General features: G+C 47.1%; 1 protein-coding gene across 1 annotated transcript in view; it reads left to right on the top strand.

The window, feature by feature from the left end:
* The window catches only part of TBX4 (T-box transcription factor 4), a 29905-nt gene extending 12605 nt beyond the window's left edge, over window positions 1–17300 (top strand). Inside the window, exons 3-8 of the mRNA XM_062507130.1 lie at window positions 8–127; window positions 1780–1927; window positions 12087–12239; window positions 14786–14874; window positions 15210–15451; window positions 16678–17300. Of these exons, the coding sequence (XP_062363114.1) occupies window positions 8–127; window positions 1780–1927; window positions 12087–12239; window positions 14786–14874; window positions 15210–15451; window positions 16678–17300 (1375 nt within the window). The remainder of the gene's footprint in view (window positions 1–7; window positions 128–1779; window positions 1928–12086; window positions 12240–14785; window positions 14875–15209; window positions 15452–16677) is intronic.
* The last annotated feature ends 2029 nt before the right edge of the window (window positions 17301–19329 follow it).

Genomic DNA, 19329 nt, shown 5'->3' on the forward strand with positions numbered 1-19329 from the left:
CCCTAAGGAGGATGTTTCCCAGTTACAAGGTCAAGGTGACTGGAATGAACCCAAAGACCAAGTACATTTTGTTGATCGACATCGTCCCGGCTGACGACCACCGGTACAAATTCTGTGACAACAAATGGTAAGACAATTCTTCTGTTTGCCTGGTATTCCATAAGAAAATTGCAGTTAGATCAACCATTTGTTGTGCAAATTTAGAAACCAGCAGAAACACCTTCCCATGGGAGGGATACCAACATCCCAGAGCTCTCTTTGGTGGAGCAATGATGGACACAAGAGCCAGGGCTGGAAGTTTAAACTAGACAAATATAAAATGAAATATTGTTAACAGGCTGGGTGGTTTACTGCTGGAAAAAAAGTGCTGCTGGGGGTGGTGACTTGTCCATCTCCAAAGTGTTCTAGGCTGGGGAATTTTCTTGGAGAAGATGCTTTAGGCCAAGCACACGTTATTTGGCCATGTACAGTCTAGGAAGGTAAAGCCACAGCCTGCCTTGTACCAGAGGATCATCCTTGGACAGGATGATCTAATGGTCCATTTTGGCCTCCAAAATTAGGTCTCTATGTGACTCAAGAGAAGTTTTTAAATTCCTTCCTTCTATAGTAATACTTTGCTTTTAGGAGAGCAGCTATAAAGCAAAATGTGGGGTGGTTTGCTCAGAGCCCTGATTCTCTTCTGTTATTCTTTCCTTCCCTGTGCCTTTCCCAGCAAAGTTACTTAACCCGGGAGGCAGCTGGGATTTTTGCTCTCTGACAAAGGAAACGTGTTGTTTTCTCTTTTGATTTTTTCCCCCTAAGATGCCCGGCAGCCTCCCTCACTGCCGCTATTCGCTGTGGTTTCCCCAAACCCTTCCACTGGCTGCTGCCTGGTGAAAAGCAATGGAAAATTTCACAGGGAATGAGCCCGGTGACATCCCAGAAAGCAGTAATTATTTACTTGCACATTAGGGCTGCTTCAGTTAAAAAAAAAAAAAAAATCCCATTTCCATGTGCTTTTGTCCCAGAATGCCTCTGGGTAAGAGGAGTGGACTGAGGGTCTCTGCACCATGGTGGCCACTTTGTGTGTTTCAGACATTAAACACGAGATGATGGATAGTTGTTAACTCTGTTTAATTTATTTTTTGCCAACCCTAGAGCTGTTTCCCCTTTTCCTTTTATTGCTGCTGGAAAGTTTCTGTTGTTTTCGGTAATATTGCTTTTATTGGGGTTTTATAAGAGGAGAACAATGTGAAGTAATGAGGGTGTTGCCATTAAATGATGTCTCATGGCTGGGCCTTCTGTCCGTGAGAACTGGTGGTGGCATGGGGCAAGGGGAGCTGCAGAAGGGTGCTGGGAGCAGCTCCAGAGTGGGAAACAGCCCCTTCCCACTGGGACAGGCTGTGGGAGCCCTGCCTGCCTGTGAAGGGTGCAGCCACACCAGCTTTACTCCTGCCCACAGGTACTTTCTCCTGTGCAGGGCCATCTCCCTTTGCAGAAGGGTCTTTGAAGACTTCCAAAAACCCAGACAAGTTTTCCTCTTTGAAAAATGTCTCCACGATGCCCATGTGGAGACACTGCCCCATGTGGGAGCAGGGATGGGGTGACTCTGCCAGCCTGTGATGCTGGAAGAAAGGATCCCAAAAACCGCCATGAGCAGCAGGAGCCTCCCTAAGCTCCCATGTCCCTGTGCATCCCCCCAGGGCTGGCAGGAGCGTTGCTGGGATGACTCAAAGGACAAAAAGCTCTTCCATGTCCAGGCTGTGGCAGGGTGATGCCATCTGTCCCCTCTGTTCTCAGGATGGTGGCCGGGAAGGCCGAGCCGGCCATGCCGGGCCGGCTGTACGTGCACCCCGACTCCCCGGCCACGGGAGCCCACTGGATGAGGCAGCTGGTGTCCTTCCAGAAGCTCAAACTCACCAACAACCACCTGGATCCCTTTGGACACGTAAGAGAGACATTCTGTAAGGGGCTTGGGTGAAGGTGGGCCCATAATGCTGAGTTTGCGTCTGCGATGCTGTGTGGGATGCTACAGTTAATGATAGTTAATTTAATAATAAGGAACATTATTTTGTGCTTGGGGAGGGGGGTGTTTAATGCAAAGGGAGGGGGTCTGTGTGCTTCCCTTGCTCTTAGGAACTCAGCCATGACTGGCTCAGTTGTGTCCTGTTGGATGCCACTGAGTTTTTCTTTCATTCCCAGGAACTTTCCAGGCAGCGCTGTGAGATTTTCAGCCTGCCATGTGGCATGTGCAGCTCACAGAAGCAGGTTGCATGAACTTCTGATTTTCTAAGCTGGCTTTGGCAGCCCTGAAAAATATGAAGTATTTTATTTGGAAAATCTTGATTCATGTGTATTGGGAATGCAGAGGTGGGGAGCACACAGTTATCTTCCCCAGTGCATTTAATAATTCAGACCAAGGGCCCTTGCAGCCTGCCAGGAGAGTGAGTGCTCAGATACTGCATATAAAAACACAGACCTGTCTGGTTTGCACAATTTGAGCTGAAAGTCACATAAAAAAACTCTTTAAAAATAATCCTTGGAGGGAGGAAGGGGAGAGAGAGTTTAAAATCCTTCTAGGTTTAGTGACATCAACTCCTCCTTCTACCACAGGTAAGAGAATCTGATTTGTGTCATCCAGTGTTTGTTTTAACCTGATGATGTTTCAAGCAGCAGCAGTTTGGAGGGCAAGGGAGGCTGTGAGAAGGGTGCAGAGTGGGAAGGGGCGTATCTGTCTTGCTTAAAATGATTGTGCATTGAGCCTAAAGAGCAGCTTTTCACTTGGAGTCAACGTCTGATGCCTCCCAAAGCTGTCCAGAAAGTGCAATTCTGGCACGGCTAAATCAGCTGGAGCTTTAGGGGGTTGACTCCAGAGGCAGGAGGACCCCACCAACTTAAAAAGCAGCTAAAAATCCAGATATTTTTTGCCAGTGCTAGTAATTTTTTGTGGATTTTGAGCCTCCAAAAGCCGGGCCCTGGGAGGGACTTGGTGATAACCCAGCCCCGTGCTGCGCCCTGACCCCCTCCCCACCCTACTGACCCCACTGAGACATGTGTGAGCTTCAAAGGCTCCCCGGCACCGTGTAATGCTGCTGTTATTAATCACAGCCCATCTCTGCTCCCCCTGAAGGGGGGAAGCACCAGGGAAATGAAATGAAACAACTGCACCAGGGCTCACTCAGTAAAAGGGACACAAAGCCACCTCTGCCACCGTTTCGCTGCCACAGCCATCCTGACCCCCTGGCTTTGCACGTGGCATTTTTTCACCCCGTGTTTTTCTCTTGGTTAATTCTGCAGCTTAGTATGCAACTGTTTATGCTGTAAAATGTAAACCATAAAACATGCAGGATGTGAGATGTGGCTGTAAAACAAACAGGATGTGCCGTGTTGGTTTTGCAACTTTCAACGTTTGCTTTTCCTGACTTTGTCATTTTTAAACTGAGATTTTAGCGCTGCATTTTAACAGGGAGGATTTAAACCCCCTCCTCCTTTCCAATGAACAGCCTGCTTGTGTTCCCACGAGGTTTACCTAGTGAGACAGTGGGGACTCCAGTTTGGGTTTTAGGGTAATATCCACCATGCTCACTGAGCCCTGCTCAGTGTCCTTGGGCCATGTAGCACAGCCCAGCACTTTCTCTCTCACATTAATGTGAAAATACCTGAAATAATCGATTTTAAAGTGCCTGGTGCTCACTTCAGGCACTGACAACCTGACTAGTTAAATGGGATTGAACCTGTCCCCAGCCAGCTTCTCGTTAGGCTTCCAAATTAATAATCTGTTTTAGAGATGTGGAGCTCCACCTTTTGTGGTGCACACAGAGGAGAGCTGGACTCTGCACCAGGACAGGGGGAAGGCTCCCATCAGCTCAGGCTCAGAACAGTTCTGCTGTTGCAGGGCCTGTCCCACGAAGGCATTACGTTAGGAGTAATAACAGCTTCTCATTTCTAGGAATGTGTTCCCAGTGACTGCAAACTCTTTCTTAAAGCTCCCTAAGAAAAACAAGTCAGAAAAGCCACAGGGTTTGTTTGCCTTCCTGTGTGCCAGCAGAGCCTGCCTGCGTTTCCTTTTGTCTTCGATTTCCTCCAAACCTCAAAACCACGTGGAGTGAGGATTTCTGCAGCCTTGGCTGGGGCATTTTTGGGTGTGTGGGCAGCTGCCCAGCCAGAGCTGTGCTGGGTCACCCACCCTGGCACCCTTGGCCACTGCAGTGTCCCCATCCCTACCCAGGGTGCAGCTCCTCTGAGCCAGCTCTCGGGATCTCACTTGAGAGACAGGCTGCAGAAATTCCACACTATTTCATCAATACATTAATCCATTTATCATTCCATCCCTGACTCTGTGCACTGTAATAGCTGCTTTATATCAGGGACGAGCAGCCCCATGGAGATTATAAGAGGTAGAGGCACACTGGAGTCTTAAAATAAGTAAGAGAAACATCTTAATTAATAAACTGTGGAGTCAAAGCCTTTGCTGAAATCCATGGAATTAGACTGGAGATGATTTACCATGCTGGGGATGTGGGAAAGCCTCACTGTCTGACACTCAGCCCTTTCTCTCCAGCCTCACAAACCTCACTCCTGCTGCTTGCCCTGGCCCATTATCTGTGGTGGTAAATTATTAGTTACAGTCAGAGGCACGGGAGGCATTTGTCAATGCAGACACGTAAAACTGAGCAGGTTTTATATCATAACTAATTCAGAGCTCTGTAATCTGCCTCAAACCCCTGTGGCTGAGCAGGTTTTGTGGCAGGTAAGGCTGTGCCCAGCTCACACAGCACAGCCTGAAAACGTGGGCTGTATATTTTGCTCCGGGGGGATTTTTCATCCATGAAAGGCTTCTTTCACACCAGGCTTAACAACTGAGGAACGTTCATGTTGAAAATGGATTAAGAAATCAGCAGCCACTGTAATGTTTAGCTACAGTGAGGTCTATCTGATCCCAAAGAAAGCACTGTAAGCCACCTATTCTTAGAGTGAAATCTGAATTTATGTATTTTCAAAGCATTACATGCAGAGATAATCAACCTGATAGAGCCTCTGATTTATGTGGGGCTGGTGGGTGATTATGAGCATGAGGGATTCTGGCAGGGCTGGTGCTTTGTGCCATGGGAGTAACAGGGCATTTGCAGAGGTGAAAATAATCTTGTAAGTGCCAGCAAAGGTGGCACATCCCTTACCCATTCCCAGTGTATGCTGTCTGGGAAATACCTAGCAGTCTTTTCCAGGTGAAAAATGGGAATGACTCCATCACTCCAGGTTTTTTTATGTGCTGATCTCAGCTGCAGAGGATGAACAAAAGTCCCCTCTCTGCTGGAAAGGGGAATGTAACACCTCTATTTCTTTAGAAAGGTGATTCAGGGTAATATAGGAAAATAGCAAGTGTGTGTCTTCAGAGTGACAAATCCCCAGGAATGGAATTCCACTTTGTCCACAGGGGTGGAAGGTGCCCATGAGACTGTCCTCATGGAGCTGTGGGTCAGCTCCTGGCCCTGGCAGGTGAGGGATGCTCAGGGGGGTGTGAGGCTGCTGAAGGGCCAGGAGGGGGTGGCTCAGAGCTGCACTGGGGCTGTAGGGACACACGAGGGGCCCTTTAGGGCACTGTGGGGAGGACATGGGGAACCCTTTTGGGCACTGACCACGAGTGGTGGCTCCAGACACGTGCTGGCAGCTCAGAAGCCCAGGATCCTTCTCCTGAGGACTGAGGAGTGGGGCTTGCAGTACCCAGAGGAGTTAAGGGTGGCAGCTGGGAGAAAACATTCCAGCCTTACCCCAGGCCTCTCTTCCCTGGTTTTAGGCAGGCTGTGAGCACTCAGAGCCACTCCAGTCACTGGTTGGAAAATGGGAGAGGAGCAAGAGCATCCCAGGAGGGGTTTGTGCTGTTTTTGTGCTGCAGTTCTCAGTGACTCCACTGAAATGAAACCTCTCTGCCAGGTCCTGCAGCCAGGCCAGCTTGGAAAGGGCAAGAGCATCACATCAGTACTCTTGAGAGGTTCTGACTGGGACCAGATCGATTGGAAATCCGAAAAAAAAAAAAAAAAGGAATATAAAGAATATCTAAATAGATTCTGGAATATATAAAAGTATTCCTGCTAGGAAACAAAAAAATAAACAAAGTAATAAACGGAGATTAGAAGTGGAGGTTGTGACAAATAAAAGTAGGTATTTCATTTAATCCCCCCCAACACAGCATTGCTGAGCTTGGTTGTGTTACAAGCTCTGTACTACCTCACTCCTGGGCTGCTGGTGGTGCCTATTAATTGCCATAATGATTTTATCTGCATTTAAAATAAAGCTTTTATTTTAGTTTCTGGGATGTAACCAAGTGAGGTTTAAAGCTACAGGATATAGATGGCCTGTCACTCATGACAGCATTTGAAGTGATATTCCTGTTTTTCTTGACCCAAATCCGCTGTTTACTGGTTTTACTCATTAATGCTGATGAGTTTGTTATTTCTTTTCAGATTTAATATTTGCACACTTGGTTTTATTTGATTATCACTGAAAGCCTTAATTTTTCCCCTAGTCCTGGGGTTTCCTTTTCATTTTTCTATTAATTAAATCAGCCTTTTTCTGCCTGTGCCCGTCAGACGCACTCAGGCACTTTTAATTAGCTCCACGTCCTACTAATCTTGCAAAACCCTAATTTTGATTCATAATTTTTTTTTTTATTTGTTTGCTTTATGACTTGTGGCCAAGCAGTTTCCTCTCGGGTGCTGGTGGGAGGTTTATGCGCTGCCTTGGAAGCAGCCTCGCCACCCCGGGCACTGGGATCACCAGAGGGAGGGAGGGAGGGAAGGAGAGGTGGGGCCACAGCAGCTCTCGGGGGAAATCCTGCCTGGGGGAAAAGAACACAGCCTCACCCCTCTTGTCCTGCTCAAAGCGATTTTCAGCTAAAAATTTCCTGTATTTATATATTTATATATAAAAATATGTGGTTTATATATATATATATATTTAAAATAATGTATAGTATTTCTTATATGTATAAGGAATACACAAAATAGGTTTTCCTTAATTACTTTATATTTATATTTATATTTATATTTATATTTATATTTATATTTATATTTATATTTATATTTATATTTATATTGAAAAGAACACACACACGCACACACACATATATATTTTTGAAATCTCTCCCAATACTAAACCACCTTTTTTACCAGTCTGTTTAAGCCTTGGAAAAAACCCTTTTGTCAGCCCTAAATTTGCAGGCAATTTTTTCAGAGCATCACTAAGCCTTCTGCTGAAATAATATCCATGAAAAGATTATTTTATTTTTCTTTTCTATTTTTTTTGGTACCCATTCATTTTAGGAAATCAGAGCAATAGTGGTGCCCAAATAAATTACAAAGTGAACTTTTACATTGTTTGTTGAAAAAAAAAAAAAAAAGTAGCTGAGCTGTGTGCCCCTGGGAATGGCGTGTGTGTTCCACAGGGGGGATGGATCCTGGGTTTCCATTTAAATACTGGAGAAGTGGCCAGTGGGGTTGGTGGTTGAAAAGAAAATTTACTTCTCTCTGTCAAATCTTTTTGTTGTTACATTGCTGGTTCACGTAAGTCAAATGCAGCGGATTTTGGTAGAGTTTCACTGGAATCAAATCCTGAAATGGTCTGGAGGCAGCCTGGAGAAGGGCAGGGGAGCAGGTCACTGCTCAGAGCCAGGAGGGCAGGGGACAGCGTGGGGGTCACACACACCCTGGGGTGTCCCAGGATGTCACACCTGGGCTCTGCCCAAAATCCCTCCCGTGCCACAGTGCAGGTGGGACCAGCCCCAAGCTGTGCCCGATGAATTCCAGCTGATGGGAGATGAAAAAGAACCGAGGGAGAAAAAACCCAGAAATCCCAGCTTTGGCCATCTCGTAAGGAATTATTTGTCTGAGCTCATGTTGAACCTTTTCCCAGGATTTTCCAGCCTTTCTTTTATTTGCCTTTGTGCTGATTGCCAGGACAAACGTGTGGATTTGGGAGGCTCCTCTGCAGCCCTGCAGGAGCAGCCTGGCTGCACTGGGGACTGGGACTGGGACTGGGACTGGGAAGAGCTAAGCCTGTCCCTGCCTTGGGACAGAGTGAGGGGAATCCTTTCCTGGGAATGGAAAACCCATAAGATGAGATTCAGGGGATTTTAGAGCTCGTGGTTTAACTGCTGGAGAGGGTGTGGAAATAAACTGTTTTATTTGGTTGAACTGGGTGATCTTAGGGGTCTTTGCCACTGTAAATGTTGGCTTTGGGGTGAGGTGTGCCTGGGAGTCCCAGGATGGGTGCAGGGAGAAGAGGGAACTGTGATCCCAAATCCCCTGGACACATCCAGGGCAGAACAGCTGGGTCAGCTCCAGTGCTGATGGAGCATCTCCAAACCATTCACTCCTAAAAAAACCTTCAGACTGGGATGGCTTATACCACCAAATGCTCTAAGTATTAATTGAGATGGTTCTGCAGAGCCCCCTTGATTAAAACACCGTTTTTTCCATGCAAAAAACTGGATTGTCAGGTTTTTGTTCTGGGCTGTCGCACTCCAGCTCCAAGTCCCAGTGTGGGACCAGGGCCAGCCTCAGCTCAAAGGCTTTTTCACTTTGAAAGAATAGAGGGAAGAAAGAAAGAAGCAGAAAATATATTAAAATGCAAGATTTTATATTAGTTATGTGATCCCCCGGGAGCAACCATAAAATTATGTGGCTTTTTCGTAGCCATTTACTATTCAATATAAAAAGGGGAATTGCCATAGCAACCACTGCATCGTCTGACATCTGATACCTTGGTGAAACAGGGAGCTCTTAAATCAACTCCCCAAATTTCATATGAAAGTAAATACATTTTACTGCTGATTTCAAGGCGAGTTTGCCTTGTGACAAGGAATGTGGCACCATTTCCTCAGCTCAGCTCGTGGCCTTTGGGCCCCATCCTGCAAACTCAGGCCCTGGAGCTGACATTACTCAGCAGTGTGAGAGATTGGAAGTTAGAGGAGTTTGTTTTCCTAAGTCAAATTAACTGAAAGGAGCAAATGACACAATTTTTTTAAACATTTCTTGCTGACTGGGGAATGCCAAAGAAATGAAGGAGATCTGTAACAGCTGAAGTTCCAGCTGCAAGTGTATGAGCAGCACAAAGGAGGGAGACAAGGGGGTGAAAATAAAAATAAAAATTAAAAGGATGTTTGTGTGAGCTCACACTGGACTTTTGGGTTGGGCTGTGTCACCATCTGCTCAGCATGTGTGACATTGAGGGGGTAGCAGTGACACCATCCTGGGGATGCTCTGGCTCCTCTGCCATCACCAAGGCAGCTCCAAGGGCAGGGGGAGCAACCAAGAGGTGCAAAACATTTCCCAAAATATCCAGGAGCTCTTTAGGTCTCACCTGGTGCAGCCCAGGAGGGTCCCCACCACTGGGTCCCTGCCAACCTATTCCAAATTACCTACTTTTTATACAAAAACAATTTAAAAATGTATGTGACAGTGTCTGACACTGAATTGATCTCCCCGTGAAAAAGTGCAGGAAAATACAAAGTTATTGTTTTAGCATCACCTTTGAGGCTGAGGGCTCCTACATCACTTCTCAGGTCTCTGTCCCATCAATTAAAATACTTCTCATTTTTGACACAATTCTTGAAGTTAATCTTTCCACTGATGTTCGTCACTGGAGTGGAATTTACATTTGTTTTGTGTATTTTTAGCTTTCCAAAGCAGCCTTGAAAACTATTTAGCCTGAATTGTTGGCATTTCATTTTGCACAGACTCGGTGTTTTGTGCCTAAAGATTGGTTTTGGGGTGGTTTGTAAGGATTTTGAATGCACAGGGATTACACCAAGCACAAGTAAGGAAGATATGTGTGCAGACACAGCTCCTGTGCAGGAGTTCTTGTTCTTAAGTAAAAGATGGTTTTATGCAGTGAGTGGTTGGTGACCCCCCAAAAGATGTGGGAAATCACCTGTGCAGCTGGTGGGAAGCCACTCAAATTCCAACAGGAATTACACTGGGACAGGTGGGTAAATATTCACTTTTTGTGCAAGGGACAGAAATGCCCAAACTTGTAAATGCAGTGGCAAAATTAGGCCATTAAAGGGTTTTTAAATTATGAACCTTCAGGCAGATCTGCAGCCACAACTGAAACACTGAGCATCTGTCAGAAATCCTTTCCTGAGTTCTTCTATCAGGCTTCAAGAAGTTCATTTGTTCATTTTGGAAATTGTTCGGACTCCTTGACTTTGAAGATGTTATTAAAAATACATTTCTCTTTTTTAAAGGGGTCATTATAACCCAGTGGACCCTGCTTTGGAGGGGGAACTCAGACTATTCATGCAGGGTGTATCAAAACCTGGGCTCCTAATTTTCCCTTTGGAAATCTCAGTTTAAAGTTTTCTTCATCCTGAAGCTGAGTTGCTCTGGCTCTGGGGAAAAGTCACCCATGCTGGGCAGTGTGGGACAGACAGTGAGGAGAGCGCAGCAAACCCCAGATTTTGCTCCAGACAGCCATTATTTATCTGCATGGCTCAACTCTTTAATTACTGAAAATTGAAAAGTCCCTTCTTTTATGAAAGTCCCATCCCTCGAGTGTTACTATGTTTTATGAGTGGCTGATACATGAAAGCAGAGTAAAGGCTCCAGCCCAAAACCTGAGCCGACCCTCTCAGATCTACACCCTGCACATCAACAGCCACAAAGTGGTTCAGAGGCTTGATGCAAAGCTGATAAAATGCCAAAAATTCCTCATTCTCTCTCTTGGGGAGCAGGGAGGGTTGTCTGGAAAACGTCAACAGTAAAAATTGCATTTAAGTGGTGCATAATGCAGCAGCTACTGTGGGCAGGGGTCCTGCAGCAGATTGAGGGGGTTTGGAGAGCACGAGCTCCATGCACTGCCTCCCATCCCAGCTGGAGCACCTGGAGCTGCTGCTCTGAGCTCTCCTGGACATGGCAGTCATGGAGAAGAGCAAAACCCACAGAGCTTCATGGCAATTCTCATTCAAAACTGGCTAAAACCATAATTAGTGTGAACTGCTGCTGCTGTGCTGCAGTGTGCACATCCATCCATGCCTCCATCCCTTTTTCATCCATCACAGCGTCCTCTCCTTGGCCCTTTTCCTGTCTCTGTCCCTGCCCTGGGCTTTGGGCACCCCAGCCTGGCTGGAATCCCTCTCCCCCAGGAGCAGCCAGGCTCAATGAGCCCATTTGGGAGCGGAAGGAGGAGATTGGAAAGGATTATGCTGAGAAAACAAGGCAGCAGTATTTCTTCTTTGCCCAGTAAAAGGAATAAAGGCTTTTCTTAAAACCATCCCACTTCTTAAAAGAAATTCCATTTCTTGAAGCCATTTTCTTCTGCAGTGTCTGGGCACATCCCTGCTTTGTGGAATCTCAGGGCCGGGATGGGATGAGCCTGGGCAGCCCCTCGCAGCCCAAAAAGCTCCACCAAAAAAAGCCTTTTGCTGGAGACAGGCTGTGATCCCTGCTGAACCTCAGCCCTTCCCCAACCCCCCGGCACCCTCCATAAGAAATCCCTTGGCTGATGCTGGTCCTCCCTTTCACTGGCCAAGACTCAAGGAGGGGAGAGGTGCTCGGACCAGCCACCCACACCCAGCCACTCCACAAACAGCAGGAAAAACCAATCTGCTGCTTTGTAGTTTTAGTTATTTATATTTTTTTTACCAGCAGATAAAAGAAAAATAGTTTTCTAGCTTTTTTCCTCTGTGGTTTCTGTGTTGTTTGTTTTTTCTTTTTTCCCTCTGCTAAACTGTGTATTTTTCAGCTCAGTAAAGTATTTATTAGGAATCTGTACAGAGCAGGCTGCTGGTGAATTATATATTGTACAGCTTTGGCGTGAGCTGGGAAAAAAAAAAAGTTATGACATTTTTTCCATCCAGACTGATTCTATCCAATAGCAATAGGAAAATGAGGGTTTACCAGGAAAGCTTTAAGTTCAGCTCTGCTTGCCAGAGCTGCAGATACCTTTTGTGCCTTGGTTCATGTGCATTTCTAGAACGTAAATTTTCCTTTTTGAAGCCAAAGCTCAGCTCTGCCGGGCTTTGGATCTCGCTACAAAGTGTCCAACAGCCATGGCTTTTCTCTTTTCTATTTTAGAATGGATTTCTCACTTCAGCATCCATTGTTTTTCAGATCATCCTTAATTCAATGCACAAGTACCAGCCCCGGCTGCACATCGTGAAGGCAGACGAGAACAACGCCTTCGGCTCCAAGAACACAGCTTTCTGCACCCACGTCTTCCCAGAGACCTCCTTCATTTCTGTCACCTCCTACCAGAACCACAAGGTAGGCAGCTTTTGGGGCTACAAATGCTTTATTTCTGGCCAGGAACTTTGTGAGAGCATCTTCCTGTTCTGCTGGTTTAAAAGACAATTTTCCATCCTGGCTTTAAGCACGAGGGATGAGGCAGGATGCAGCTCTGGAGGAGCAGGGATGTTGCTGGTAACAATATTTTGGCAAAGCCTGGGCTCCCTTGACTCGCTGTGCTCATAGAGCTGAGATGTCATTCAAACAGCAAAGTACATCTAAAAATGACCAGTAAAGCTTGCTCATAAATCTGCAGTGGACAGCAATTATAGAATGTGTGTTTAGTGAGACAGATGAGGAATGTAACCATAAAAACAGAGCTCAGAGCTGCCTCTGTGGTTTGCACGTGGAGGCAGGAGGGGGTTGGGGGTCTGGGGGGGAGGTTTTGGGGGTGTGAAATACAAAGGGCTCAGTTCTGTGCTCTGGGTGGGTGTCAGGGGCACCTGTGTGCTGTAGGGGCTGCGTTGTGTTTTGAGGGTGCTGTTACCTGTGCAGTGGGCAGAGTTCTGCCTGAGGGTTGGATCCCAGCAGGACTGACAGCAGTGGGACAGTGAACTGTCACCTCCCTGGGTCACCTCACCAGGGCAGGGACAGGGCACGATGACAGAAGGGGATGCAAAGGTTCAGATTCTATCCTGCTACTGCTCTGCCTTTGCACAAGCTCCCACTCTTAGGCATTTGCCTAATGGTAAAGTCCAATTGCTGTATGAGGAATAATTAATAATTTAATTGGAATTTTAAAAGTGCATCAAGATTCATAACTAAAGGTGCAGAGTGAGGTAGCACTGTCAGATCTTCCTGTCACCCCCAGTGTGGAATCTGCCATGTGTAACTGTACCAGTTCCTTTCCTACACATTCACAGGAAAATCCTGCAGGAACAGGAACAAGTGTGAAATTCTTCCTCCCCAATAACCTGACCAGAGCTTTTCCTCCCAAGCAGGATGCCTGTGTGGCCTTTGATGCTTGAAGCATAGGGTCCTTGCAAAAATGTTGCAATTAGTGAGCCAGTTAAGAGACTCAGAGCAGAAACATGGATGTGGTATGGTCAGGCAGGGAGGGGGAAAAGTGCCCTTTAGGACACTGAAGGTAGAAAAGCTGTTGATGTAAAATGACCAATTGCCCAAACATGGTTAACCAAAAAGACTCAAACGAGCTTATATTTAATACATATTTAAAATGTCTGCTATCAATGGTGCCTTTCATCCCTGAAGTTCCCAAAGTGCTCCATAAACTCCACACTTGCACTGTCACTGCTCTCCAGCTTTGCTGGGGGTGGTTTGTGGCTGGGGGGCACACACGGGGTGGACCTGACAGATTTAGGGAAAATGTCCCAGATAAGCCCAAATTCTTTAGTGAAGATCCTGTGAGGAGCCTCTGTGGAGCTGCCCAGCTCCTGCCCTGGGGTCTGCAGGCTGGGGGGATGGACACTGCCCTGAGCAGGGGACACAGGGACCTGCAGCAGGTGACAGCAGGCAGAAGGTTTCACCATGACCTCAGTGTGGTCTCGAGAAAATCTCAACCTCAGAGGAATACCTGAATGGTTTTATTTATTCTCTTAAGCATCAACAATTAAAAACCTGGTCTGGGTTTCTTTTAGAAGAAGCAAACTGCTGAAGTATGATTAGCTCAGAAATCTCCTGCTAGCAAGAAGTGTGGTTGTAAATAATCGTATTCCTAAAGAAAAAAAATGAGGAAGTTGAGGACAGAGGTTACCCCTGAGCACAGGTCAGTGAGGAAGGTGTGTGTTCACCCCAGATCCCCTCCTGGGCTGGATGAGGCCAGGGGAAGGTGACAAGGAGGGACTGAAGCCCTGATCCTGCTCACGTCAGAGGAAAACCACGATCGCTAAATAACAAAATGAAATTAAGATGTACAAACCTGCTGTCAGGCTGTGGGTTTGGAAGGGTCCTACGCTTCTTGTGGTTCATCAGCTGCTTGAGCTTCCCTGGAAGAGCTGGAGCCCTGGAGGCTGCTTAAATTCACATGTCACCACCTTCCCCTCCAGCACTGATAGCGGCCAGCTGTGTTCTCAGGAGTTTTTTTGGTAAGGGATATTTTTCAACATTGCTAAAAGTGAAGTTGTCAGTAACAGCAACGCTCATGCAAAACCATCCCGAAGCAGAACTGGCTGCTCTCCTCAGCATGAAAATGGGATGCAGGGGGCTCAGAGCAGGGAGAGGGGCTGTGCAGGGATAATGCACTGTTTGAGTTGGGATGATTTTCAGAGTTAAAATGACTGAATGGTGGCCATAAAGGTGTATTCAATTGTTATGGGAATTAGGGGGAGCCACACCATGACAAGCAGGGCTCTCTAACATAGAACCATAGGAAACCTTTTAAATCAGACAAATAAATTAGTCCAGAAAAAGAGCACAGGGCCTAGAGTAACACCCAGACTCTGCATTTCACAGGGGTCATCAGGACTGGACCCCTCGAGACCCACCAGCTCAGCCCTGTTGCTGCTGCTGCACTTTTGGTCTGATTTGCTTTCAAACACTTTATTCTTGGTTTTGTTCTTTTAAAGATAACCCAGCTGAAAATTGAAAACAACCCCTTTGCCAAGGGCTTCCGAGGCAGCGACGACAGCGACCTGCGCGTGGCACGGCTCCAAAGGTACCTCCCTCCCTCCTCCCCCTGCTCCTCACGGGCTGCAGCTCTTTGGAGGAGCAGCTCAAAGGTGCCACAGCCACGGGCATCGTGTTTGCTTGTGCCTGAATGCCACAGATATCCCTCCAAAGCCCTTCCTGTGACTCTGACACGCTCTGTGCTGGCAGTTCTTGCCCACGCCCAGAGGAGTGCGATGAGTTCATTGTCTGAAGCAAAGGGTGGTGAAATCATTGGCTGGAGAGGTCTGGGGGAGCCAAACCAATATTTCCTCATTCTGTTGATGAAATTCTGATGATGCTGATCGCTGCCTAACCAGTCTTTATTTTTCTCACCTCTTCTAGCAAAGAATATCCAGTAATTTCCAAAAGCATCATGAGGCAGAGGTTGGTGTCCAGTCATGGCCAGCTGTCAGCAAAGCCAGATGTTAACCCACTCCATGGGAATCACCAGACCCTTCAGCATTATCAGTATGAGAATGGTGCTCACATGCAGTTTGCAGCTTCCGATACTCAAGATCTGCCACTCAACACCTTCACAGCACAGAGAGATTCAGGGCTCTTCTACCATTGTCTAAAAAGAAGAGGTAACTCGAGCTCACAGCTAGAAAAATATTACAGAAAATAAACCTGAGAGCATGAGTTCAGTTTGTCTTGGGCCTTGATCTTCAAAAACACTGCTGTGATTGGAGTGTTTTGGAGGGCCTGGAGGCAAGAGCTGCTGTCTGAGGCAGTTTTTAGTGGGTTTGTCCCATAGAAGGTAAATTCTGACTGAGACAGAGCTGAAATAATTAATTAGAATGTGTAATTCAAATGGCACAGAGCTTCAGTGGAAAATTATCCATTGTTAGGATCAGCTGAATTCAAAATTGTTTGCAGGAGGCCATTAGCATTACCAAAATTCTACACTTTCCAAGGCAAAACCATGAGTAATTCCTTCAATGTCTGCAGACTAGTGGGACTGCAAGAGCTTGGTATGAGCAGCCCTTTCCTCTCATCCACTAATTCTCAAATTTAAGTGAGCTGTGACTGCATTCTCTTCCTTTTAGTCCAGCATCAGATGAGATCATGGCATGTTTCAAGTTAAATGGAAAAATTTTGCACAGAAGAAAAAAATTCTTCTATTTGCATGTCTCACTGCCTGCTAATTTATTGAAGATGGGAGAATCCTCTGATCATGGTTAAACGAAGAATCTAACAGCACCAGTAATGAGGGCTGCAAGGCAAATGTGTAATTTTAGCAGATGTTTAATGTGCAGATGAATTCACTAATTCATCCAGAGAATATTCCTAATAAGTAACAAAAGCTGCTGGGGAACAGGGCCATGGTGCTCACAGGAGCAGAGGGGCTGTGCAGAGATGAGGAAGGGCTGCTGACTGGGAAAGGGCTCCTTTATCTGGAAATATTTCTGCAGCTTTTGACGTGAATATCTGGGAAATGTAGAGTCATTTTTGCAATGACAGGAAGGCAGGCTGTGATAAGACCCTTTAAGAGACTTCTTGAATTTGTCAGGAGGAACCGTGCAGGAGTGCCAGGGCCCTCCTTATCTGGATGAACGTGGAGTAATCCCTGATGTGAGAAGAGTCCCTCACTTAAACTGACAAATGTCACCAGAGTGCTTTGAGGCCGGGGGGGATTAGCCTGACATTCGCAGCACAATGTCTTTTTGATGTCGTACACTGTTTTCCCAAACCAAGATGGTTTAACTGGACTAAGCTGAGAAAGGGCTCCGGTTTAGCGAAATAATCGCGGCCCCCAAGGGAACTCCCCAGTGCCAGCAGAGCCGCTCCTGAACGTGAATTTTTCTTGCAGAAAGCGCTCGGCACCTGGACCTGCCCTGCAAACGCTCCTACCTGGACGCCTCGTCCTCGGTGGGGGACGATCACTATTTCCGCTCTCCGCCGCCCTACGAGCAGCAGATGCTGAGCCCGTCCTACTGCGGCGAGGTGGCCCCTCGGGAGGCTTGCATGTACTCTGGCTCCGGCGCCGACATCGCCGCCGTCTCGGCCGTCGATGACCTGCCCCCCCCGCCGCCCCCGCTGAGCTGCAACATGTGGACTTCAGTCGCACCTTACACCAGCTACAGCGTCCAGACCATGGAGACTGTCCCCTACCAGCCCTTCCCCGCTCACTTCACCGCCGCCCCCATGATGCCGCGGCTCCCGGCCATGGCAGCCCAGGGCTCGCAGCCGCCGGGGAACGGCCCCTTCAGCGTCTACAACCAGCTGGGCCAGGGCCCGGGCCGGGAGCGCGGCCCCGCCTCGTCCTTCCCCAGGGAAAGGGTGCACCCGGCCGTGTGCGAGAGGAAAGCCCCCTCTCCGCACCTGAACGCGGCCAACGAGTTCCTGTACTCGCAGAGCTTCTCGCTGTCCAGGGAATCGTCGCTGCAGTATCATTCAGGGATGGGGACTGTGGAGAACTGGACTGACGGGTGACCCCGCGGCCGCAGCCGCCTTCCTGCTCCAGGACAGTGCAGTCAGTGTTGATACCTGTGGGTAACTTGCACTTCGGTGAGACACATGTGCATTTCCAGAGGGATTTGTGTGGGTGAGGAGCTCGTATCTTCAGGCACACAGAGAATTCCATCTCCTGTCTCAGCGGGCTGGATTCATCAGGCTCTTAGTGACTCCCAAATAAATTCATTCCCGTGTCTTCATCCAGTAGAAACCACCTTCATGACTAACGAGTGACGTAGCCAGTCATGTTCCTTTGCTTGTAATGTTAAACATCCGAGAGCAAATTTTGGCTATTTGGGAAAAAAATACGAGCTTCACTTTTACGGTCCTTGGCTCGTGAAGCCACAAGCTCCCAAACCTCCAAGCAAAAAGCCATTTGACGGCTTGCATAGCTCAAGGACTGCCGTGGCAGCGCTTCTTTAGCCCTTTTGGTCCCTAGAGATTCCCAGTTCCCCTGGAAGGGAGGGAGCGGCGGAGCGCGGGTTCCGCTGCGGTGCCGCCCCGGCTGCGCGGGCTCCGCGCCGCGGGCACAGAGGAGAAGGCACCGATGCACAAATGTCTCTTCTTGCACCCACACCAACATCGGGCGTGGCTGTGGGAAGTGAAGAAGTGAAAAGTCCGAGGCCAAACAGCAAATTAATCGCAGTGTTAGGAGCAGACCCAGCGTCTTCAGACTCCCATCCCTTGATTGAATCACATTTGCTTATTGCAATATATTTATGAAGTTTAAGCTTGAAAGTCGCTAATACTTTCCAGAACCAATTTCTGTATTTGCTGGTCCTTGAATTCTTTCGTATTCAGCTGAAACGTGCCTTTTGTTCTATGTTCTTTTCTTTTGCAGCTAACTCAGACAGAATTGTTTTCAGCCTAAAGGAGGCCTAGAGGAATATTTTCCTAATGTTGGGGTGGGGAGGGAAGAGCTCCCATGACCTGTCAGGCTTTACAGTGTACAAATATTTGTAGAACAGGTACAATCTGTAACCAGTGTATTCATTGCTCCTTTTGTTGACCGTGGAAGTGTCCAGGGCTGGTTCCTCTTTGCCCTCTGCAGCGCTCCTTGGAATCGCCGTGGGGGGATCGGTCACAGGGTGGATTTGATGATCCCGGAGCTCTTTTCCAACCTCGGTGGTTCTGTAAGGAGGCTGACACTCGTGGGGAAGCAGAGAGAATTCCTTCTGGGACAAAACTCCCATTGCCCTCACCCACGAAGCTCCTGCCCCACTGCAGAGTCCATCCTGCTGAGCCCCAGGCAGTGCCACCAGGGGATGGTGACACAGAGGGGACGCTGGAGTTTGGTTCTTCTGGAGAGCACAATATTCAAGCTTTAGTCATTGCACAGTGGGGGTTTTTTATTTCCTCCTATTGCTTCCAAAACGGGCAAAGGCAAAAATCTGAAATGCAGGTTTGGAAGTGGGGAGGTGCTTCTGGGTTTTGGTGAATCCCTCCCAAGGAGGAGCCCGATGGATGAGGGGGGGCTGTGACGCAGCCCCGAGGTGACATTTCAGCCAGGACAGTCCCCTGCACCCACTCAGCAGAGTTCGTGTGTGACTGGTGAGGATTTTGTAACCAGATTTTGGAAATCACTACAATTTTTGCATGCTGAATAGCTATTTATATACATATATATTTTATATATATATATATATAAAATTATATATATCACAAATGCAGGCCACGTGTCCAATTCAGCTTTGCTTTTGATGAATGAAATACTTAATAAAAATGAATGTTGCAAAGGGGTTTTTTTTGGTTTTTTTTTTTTGTTTTTTTTTTTTTTTTTGAAAGACATCTATTTAAAATTTTTGTTTTATTACACACCTTTGATGTAAAAACTAAGAATTGGTTAGACAAAAAACCCATATATACTACAGATAAATCTTTATTAGAAACCACATTAGATACAGGTGGTATGGAATTTTTAAATGTTTGTTACATAGCATGGACATTTTATTTTACATATCAGAACATAAAGTCATTTTACTGCTACAAGCTGTCTCTGGGTGCATTT

This window comes from Cinclus cinclus, chromosome 22 (assembly GCF_963662255.1).
Source record: "Cinclus cinclus chromosome 22, bCinCin1.1, whole genome shotgun sequence".
NCBI classification, from domain to species: Eukaryota; Metazoa; Chordata; class Aves; order Passeriformes; family Cinclidae; genus Cinclus; species Cinclus cinclus.